At 23.0% G+C, this 9152-nt stretch overlaps 2 protein-coding genes across 2 annotated transcripts; one reads left to right on the top strand and one right to left on the bottom strand.

Moving 5' to 3' along the window:
* Nucleotides 1-313: 313 nt before the first annotated feature.
* On the bottom strand, nucleotides 314-711 carry Phum_PHUM062990 (uncharacterized protein; the record flags this gene model as incomplete). Its single annotated transcript, XM_002423446.1, has 2 exons — nucleotides 314-450; nucleotides 558-711. The coding sequence occupies 2 exons, from the start codon at nucleotides 709-711 to the stop codon at nucleotides 314-316; spliced, it is 291 nt and encodes a 96-aa protein (XP_002423491.1).
* Nucleotides 712-3264: 2553 nt separating this feature from the next.
* Phum_PHUM062980 (Rab5 GDP/GTP exchange factor, putative) lies at nucleotides 3265-5818 on the top strand (the record flags this gene model as incomplete). Its single annotated transcript, XM_002423445.1, has 5 exons — nucleotides 3265-3428; nucleotides 3780-4116; nucleotides 4231-4467; nucleotides 4557-4844; nucleotides 4952-5818. 5 exons carry the CDS (start codon nucleotides 3265-3267, stop codon nucleotides 5816-5818), a joined length of 1893 nt encoding a protein of 630 aa, XP_002423490.1.
* Between the last annotated feature and the right edge of the window lie 3334 nt (nucleotides 5819-9152).

Raw genomic sequence — 9152 nt, 5'->3', positions numbered from 1 at the left:
AAATTTTTTTTTTTTTTTTTATTATTATTATTAATTTATTAATTTATTTTTTTTTATTACGATTCGATTCGTTCTTCTTGTATATGAAAATATTATTATTATTATCATTATTATTTTGTTTAAAAAAAATATTAAACGTATTAAAAAAAAAATTTTATTTTATTTTATAAAAAGTTTTGGTTGTTTTTTTTTTTTTTTTAAATTTCTTAAAAAAATACACACACGTAAAAAAAAAAAAAAATGGAGATCGAATATTTTTCAGTTCGTCCGTTATTATTATTATTATTATTATTAATATTTAAAAAACTAAATTTTATTGTTTTCCTATTTTTTCAACTTGAGCTTGCAAATTGCTAACAACTTCCGGTGGGACTTGATCTCCCAATATTTGAAATAAATTGATGCTTTCATCTCCTTTTATGTTTTCGTAAGCTGCAACTTCGATTCCTTCTTGTACCTTATTAAAAAATTAAGTTTATTTATTTATTATTATTATTATTTTATTAAATAAATTATTATTAAAATAAAAAGTTTGAATGTGTGAGTGTGTTCGTCACTTACTTTTTGAATTTGAGCATCTTTTGGAATTAAAAATGTATTTTGTGCTTGTCTTATGGCTTCGTTACTAAAAACGGCTCCATCTTTTTGTGGGAAACTTGTCGAAAGGCAAATTGATGCAAAAACAATAAAAAAACAAACGGCAACTTTCATTTTGTTGTGGTTGTTGTTGTTAATATCTAAAACGAAATAATAATTTAATTTATTATATAATTTTTTATATTTCTTTTTTTACAATTTTTTTATTCGCATCACCCATGACAATATGTAAAAATAAAAAACCTTATCATACACACGCACAATAATAATAATAATAATAATAATAATATTTGAAAGAAAATTCTTACCAGTTTCTTTTTTTAATACTCACGATATTATAAAAACTTATTTAAATAAAAACTCAAACGTATATATATATATATATATATATAGGATTGTTATGTAATTATTTAATTTCTCACCTGCGATATTATTAATATTGATGATAATGATGATGATGATAAAAAGCGAGAGGAATATTTAGTTTTACTACACGCGTATCGGAGTGAAATAAAACAACAAGAATAACCGGTGTGCCTGTGGTTTTTATCAGGCATTTAGTTGACCTGAATTTCACTTTGGGAGTTTCTCAATAAATACTATTTATTATATGGATTTCTCTATCATCGATAGGGATTTTTATATGATTTAATACGAATAGTAGGGATCTTCTTTTGTCTATACCTTCATGCATGCATACATACATATATGCATGTGTGAATGTGTTTTAAAAAAAACCTTATTACTTTTTTTTTTAGGGGAGTGGTTAATAATTATATTGGTGATGATGATGATAATAACAAATCTATTTATTTGTATATGTGACCCCCCCCCCGTTGATTTTATTATCATTAAATTTAAATTGACTAATTTTTTCTTTTTTTTTTTATTACGTCGAGATGTGCATTTAGTTCAATATATATTTGATTAAAAAATTTTTATTATGCAATACTGAGACTGACGTTTGCATTTTATTTATATTACCGCATTATTATTAAATAAATTCTATTTTATTGATAATAATAATAATAATAATAATAAAAACAATCGAAATGTTATTAATTTGTATTTAACGATCAATATCGCGTTATTTTTGGGGGGGAGTAGATGAAATATTTTATTTAAAATAATATTATTATTATTATTAATCGATAGAATGACTGTTTAAAATAATAATAATAATAATAATGAGTTTTATAATAATTGACAAGTTGTAATTAATGATTAAATGTTCGTCTTTTGATTACACAAAAAAAAAATCGATTACTTCATATATATTGAGGCATACCTGAAACGTGTTTATTAATATAAAAAAAAAATTTTTTTTTTTTTTTCCATTGCTCGAAGGTTTTTTTTTTTTTTTTCTATACAGTTCAATGTCTGTCGTTAAATTTTTTTTTTTTATTATTTATGTAATTTTTTTTTTTTTTTTTAATTTGTATTATGTAAGGAATCATCAGTCACATATTATATTAATTATTACCTATTTTTATTTATTTATTTATTTATTGAAAATAAAAATTAATTAATTATTTATGGGTGATGTTCGATTGGCAAACATTTAAAAAAAAATTTTTTTTTATGAAAATACCCATGTATGACTCATTATTATTATTATTATTATTATTATTATTATTATTATTATTATTATTATTATTATTATTATTATTATTAATAAAATGTGTAAATGTTTTTTTTTTTTTTATAAAAATTGTGCGTCGTTTTTAATGTTTTTTTTTTTTTATAAAAGTGAGAGTATGAAATTTTTTATTTCAAATGTGATTTGATTTTTGCGTAACATCTATATAATAATTATTTTAAATAATAATAATAATAATAATAATAATAATTTTCGAATGTAAAATTTAAGTGTTTTCATATAAAAAAAAAAAAAAAAAAATTACTTTCACTTTAAACCAGAAATACTTGAAGGAAGTCATGAAAAAAAAAAAAAAAAATTACTTTGTAATATTTTTTATCATGACTTCCGCTACCTTTTTCACGTCTTCCTGTAGACATTTTTTTTTTATAAACTAAATAATTTGATTTTGCAAAAGTAAAAAAAAAAAAAAAATTTATTTCAAGTTAAAAATTAAAAAAAAAAAATTAAATGAAATTAAATGAATTGAAATTAATTAGGATTAGTAATGAAAATATGTGACGAAGATGAAGAATTTTCCATCCCCGAATTTTCCTTTTCTTTCTTTTTTTTTTTTTTTTTACAATGAACGTGTGTTTTTAAAGTTTTCTTTTTTTAAAAGAATTTGAATAAAAGATTAAATTTTTTATCGTTAAAAAAAAAAAAAAAAAGGTTTTTTATCGGGTCCCGTAGTTTCTTTGTTGTTGTATTATCGCGACATTTTAGAACGTGAAATTTTTAAAAACAATCAAAAAGAACTCATTTTAAGAAAATCGATAATTATATTGTAAAATTCAAAAAATTTTTTAATTTAAATTTGAAAATAGTTTTTTTTTTTATTTATTTCAATAGTTAAATTAATAATTTTTATTTAAAAATTAAAATTAATTAAATAAAACAAGTTTTTATAACAAAAAAAAAAAAAAAAGTTTTCATATTTTAAAAATAAATTCCCGGTAATTAAAATGGCGACTGTCACGTGACCAACATATAAACTGTTTCAAATGAGGTTACTTTGATAAAAAAAAATGTTTTCAACAAAATCTCCTAGTTTAAGAGTTAATGAAAAAGATCTTATTTGTAAAAATAATTGCGGATATTATGGTAATCCAGTTTGGGATGGATATTGTTCGATTTGTCACAAAAATTTACCCAAAAATGATAAAGATGCGTCATTCGCACGAAAAGAACGGTAAGAATACATTTTTTATTTTTATTTTGACATTAAAGTATCGTGATATTATTTTAACTTTTCGACACCGTTAACACTTTTTTTTTTTCTTTAAATTTATTAATTGTAATTAAAACCATAAATTTTTTTATTATTTATTATGAATTACTAACTGTATAACTAAATGTCATTGGTGTGGCTCATGAGAAAAAATTCCAATTATCCTTATCAAAAATTAAAAATTTTTTTTCATTTAGAAATGTATAAAAGTTTATTTTTATTTATAAATTTTAAGGTTTATTAAGTTTGAGCCTTCATTTATTAAAAATTTAACATTTTTATTCACATTCTGTATTAAAAATAATATTTCAGGAACGATGATAAATTATTACAATTCAACAAAATTCAAAAAAACAAAACAAAACAAAATTTAGATAAACGTTCTACTGGAACATTTAAAAAAATTTCTAGTCTTATCAGTAAACCATCAAGTACTAGTACTACTAGAAGAACTGATTTTACAAATGAAAGTTTTCACGAAAATGAAGAACTTCAAAAAATCGATGAAGAATATTTTCAAATGTTTGATGCATCGAAAAGAAGTGTATTTTCTGATGTTAAAAAACAATTAAGAAATATTTTAAATTATGCTCTTAAAGGAGACAAAACTATCGATGAATTATCAGAAGTTATTCAGAACTCATATAAGGTTAATAAATTCTTTTTTATAACTTATATCGATAATGTTTTAATAATCATTTTTTAAAATACATTCGAATATAATTTTCATTTTGTTAATAAAAAAAAAAAAAAATTTTTATAGATATTTGCCAAAAGAATGGAAGGCACACTGATATATGCCGAGACAAATCAACATGAAAAAGAAGTTTTACTTGATTATTTTGAGAAATATTTAACAACTTGTTTATATGATTTATTGTTTTCATCTCCTGCGACAAATGATGATGAAAAAGATTTAGCAGTTCAAAACAGGATAAGACAATTGAGTTGGGTGGGAACAAAACATTTAGACTGTGCCATTGATGAAACAAATGCAGAAGTAATTTTCACAATCAATGATTTTTATTTTATCAGTGCTCTTAATGTAAAACAAAAATGAGGTGTTAAAATTAAAATTTATTCTTTCAGGTTCGTGATTTAGTTTACAATGCTATAATGGATCTCCTTGGTTTGGATTCTGCTAAAGCTCCTCAAGATAAATTAGGTTGTGTTGTGAAATGTTGTCGAAGCATATTTATTTTACTTCAACAATCAGTTGGAGGACCTGCTTCTGCAGATGAATTTTTACCTGCATTAATTTTTATCGTTTTAAAAGCTAATCCGGCCAGATTTAAAAGTAACGTTAATTACATAACAAAATTTTGTAATGAAAGCAGGTTGATGGCTGGTGAAGGTGGATATTATTTTACTAATTTGGTAAATTTCATTTTAAATTTTATAACCATGTATTGTTTTATAATTTTGTTTCGAGTCATTTCGAAAAATGACCGACTATTCTTAAGGCAAATTTTTTTTGGTTTTAGTGCTGTGCGCTTAGTTTTATTGAAAATTTGACTGCCGAATCTCTTTCAATGGTTCAAGATGAATTCGATCATTACATGTCTGGAGATTTTATTTTGCCAAACGCTTGGGATTCTGGAGTTTTCATGCTCGAGAGCATGCATTTAATGAACGAACATTTTTCGACGTTCGATGACTTGTTCGTGAGGCAAAAAAATTTAATATCAAACGCTACAATGTTACGAAACGACATGCTTAGTTTTTTACAAGAAGTAACGACAAGCGCTTCGAATATTTTAAAACGAACGCCGTTGGAAGTTCGAAGGAAAAAAATGTTACCGAATTTAGATTACGAGGATCCGAAAATAAAAGACTTGCCTTCTCCTATAACGCCGGAAATAGTACAACACGTTAAAATCGAACCCAAACTAAGAGAAGAACTGACCGCCGAATGTAATTTATTTGCTGAAACTCTTAAATTATCGGAAGATTTAAAATTTCCATTAATCGAATCGAAAAGTATGGAAGATTTAAAATTAAAATACGTTAATTACGATATTGATTTGTCGGATTTGAGTACGGATAATAGTTCCGCGGAAGACGATTCGAAAATAAGTCGTTCCCTTTTGCAATATTCAATGATGGATGGCGGTGATATACAAAATTCAAAACAACTACCTACCGACTTAAATATTGTACCTGAAAATTCATTGATAGATTCTTCAGATTCCCCCACTTCCACAAATTTATGGCTTCCGTCTCCGCTTAAACCCACTCAGGGCGTTTTTTTTACAAATACGAATGACATACCTAGCATACCTTGTTTTACAGGAGAATTTCAGTCCACAAATCAAGAATCACAATTCAAACAAGATAATTCCAAAGTTTAATTTTAGCATTAGTATTTAAAACATATATATCATTTTTTATTGTTCATTAATAAATAATAAATAAATTAAAAATCGTTACATAAATAAAATAAAATAACTTAATAAGTTTGTAAAGTAGTGTAATATTTTTCTATTTAAATCTATAATGATAAAAAAATATAAAAATATATTAATAATAATAATGTTGTGTATGAAAGAGTACAAAAAATTGTTGTAAATTTTGTTGAATTGAACAAAAAAATAATGGAAAAATAATAATAAAAAAAAAATTTATTAATTGATTTATTATTTAAAAGCAAATTATAAAAGGGAAAATTTTTCCATGTACAGAAAATGGCGGTGATATACTGGCGGTGATATTAAATAATCGTTTAATAAAAAAAAAAAAAAAATTGAATACATAATTTTAATTTTAAGAGTTAACCACATAAATTTAAATTTATCTAAAACGATTTTAAAACGTATATACTTTTAACGTTTAGTGCTAAAGTTTTTTTTTTTTTTTTTAAATTTCTTTAAGAAAGATTAAAATTAAAAGAATCATCATTTTATTTTTATGCGACACCCCCCCTGCCCCTGCCCCTCCTTCCCCCTGACTTTTTTAAGTTTCTATTCGCCGCAAGAATTTAAATTTTCGTAATTTTTTTTTACTTTACTTTTACCTTTTTTAAATTTTAATGATCACAAGCGTTAAATTTAATTGTTCCACTTAGGGAATATAATTGTAGAAGATGTGAGATTTTAACTTTAAACAAATTTTTTTTTTTTTTTTAAATTTGAATGAGCATAGATAATAACGTTTTTTTTTTAAATTAACTAGATGTTAAATACAAATATTTGTATGTTAATAAAAGGATTATTTTTGTATAATCTATCAATTAAATTTAAAATTTCTATCTTCAATTATGGAGTACATATATGGAACTACTAATTCCTTTGTATATATTTTGTTTTTAATAAAGCATATATTTAAATTTGTATGGAAAACACAAACATATTAAATTATTTTTATGTAGAGATTTGTAAACAACATGGCAGCAACAGATTAATAATAATAATTGTGGAATAAAAATTAAAACAATACAAAAAAAAAAAAAAGAAGGAAAGAATTTTTTGTTTTATAGACAACAAGGATTTGTAATTTTTCATTTCTCCTGACATTCAACCATTTTTATGAAATCCAATTCATGATATAACACATCTCTTTCCATAGAATAAGAAAACACAGGGATTGATATGGGATTGAACAATTCCTGGTTGTAAAAATGATTTAGGTTATGAAACCTTTTAACCATTGACATCAAACCATTTACTCTTGAGGAATCCCTTAGAGACCTCAAATAAATTATTGAAAATTTCAACAACCATCCAAAAACTTGTCTTTATTAAATCCTAATAATGATGATGATGATGATAAATTATTTAAACTTTGATTGACCGAGTTTTTTTTTTAAATTGTAAAAAAAAAAAAAAAAAAAAAAAAAGGTGAAAAATTTTTATGTAACAACCATTTCAAAAATTAACATTTTAATTAACAAACATGTTCAAATTTAAATAATAATAATTATAAATATTGTAGTTTTAAAATTATTACAACTTAAAACAAGCACGAATTTTTCTTCTTCTTTTTCTAAGAAAATTATTATTATTATTATTTTTAAATGTCAATTAATATATATATGTATTTTTTTAAATGGATTTAAAGGGTTGATTTATTAATGGTAAAGTTTTTTTTTTAATAAGGAATTCATGTTTTTAAACAAATCCATTGATTATTTCCGCCAACAAAACCTTGAATTTAAAATTCAGGTATTATTGTTAATTTCCCATCGGGAAAAAAAAAAAAAAAAAAAAAAAATTTTTTTTTTTTATTTTACTCAAGAGTTAAATGTCGGAAATTATTACGAATGAATTGGAAAACGAGGTAGGATAATTTATATCTCTTTTATTATTATTATTATTATTATTACGGCCATTACTTTTTCTTTCTGCTAGAAAAAAAAAAAAAAAAAACAACATGGCGTCCGTGAGTCATTTATTTAAGTGAGTAAATTGCTTTTCTTTTATTACAAAATGATTTTCTTGGTAAAGTTTAATAACGTTAAAATATTATCTGAATATTGTTAAAAAAAAAATTCTTGTGTAAAGTGAATGAAACTAATTTCCGGTTAAAATGATATTTTTGGATCGTATCATTAAAATTAAAATTATTCAAATTTTATAAAATAACATAAACATTTTTTTTCTCCTCGATAACGATAAATTTTCTTTTCCTCATTCCACGTCCGAATTATTTCTTAGAATAAATAAATAAAAAAATGGCGCGAAAATAATTATTTGTTTATTTATTTTTTTTTTTTTAGAAAAATATTTTCTTTAAATTTAATGAATGATTGAATGATAGAATGAATGATTGAATGAATGAATGGATTTTTAATTAGAAAATTTTAATAATTAATATTATTATTTTAAATGGAAATAATAATAATAATAATAATAATAATAATAATTAGTTATGAAATGTTTTAAATTAATTGCTTATTATAATGAAAAGGAATGAAAATTTTTTTTTGTTTTTTTTTTTTTTTTTTTTTTGGACAAAGGTAAAATATTTTCTCTCTCTCTCTCTCTCTCTCTCTAGTTTCAATGGTTGTTTTACACACAATCGTGTTTTGTGTCCTCCTCCTCCTCCCCCTCCTCCGTTAATTCTTTTGTCACACGTCAATTTAAATTTAATATATTCATCGTTCTAAATGATTTACTTTATTAAAATTTGAATATTAAATCTCTTGATTAAAACTCTTGTAAAGGGAAAATACAAAACGGATATTAATTGTGGCGGTGAGGTGGTGGTGGTGGTGAAGGTGAAAGTGATGGTGGTGATGGTGATGGTGATGGTGGTGGTGACAACGATGATGATGATGATGATGATGACGACGTCATCGAAAGGTGAGGTGTCGAAAAGGAAAAACACCTGATTTAAACACAACATGTATGTATATATATATATATATTTAAATTATTAATTAGAACAAAAAATGTTTTCCTTTTTATTTATTTATTTATTTAAAAAAAGGTTAAAACGTTAGAAAATTTTTAAACCAATTAAATTTTCTTTTACTAAATTTAACAGTTTGCTTTTCTTTTTTTTTTTTTTTTTTTGTACATCAACACAAAAACCGTAAAAACAAATTTTTAAAAGTTTTTTTTTTTTTTAAAATACGTGATTTAATAATTTCTTCTTTTTTTTTGTTTTTTTTTTCTTTTTTAAATTTTTTTTTCTTTTCTCTTCTTCCTCCTCTTCCTCCCCCTCCTCTCTCTCTTCCTCCTTTTA

Source organism: Pediculus humanus, genomic scaffold (assembly GCF_000006295.1).
Source record: "Pediculus humanus corporis 1103172107412 genomic scaffold, whole genome shotgun sequence".
NCBI lineage: Eukaryota > Metazoa > Arthropoda > Insecta > Psocodea > Pediculidae > Pediculus > Pediculus humanus.
The sequence above is the reverse complement of the archived record's forward strand: the minus strand, read 5'-3'. Positions and strand labels throughout refer to the sequence as shown.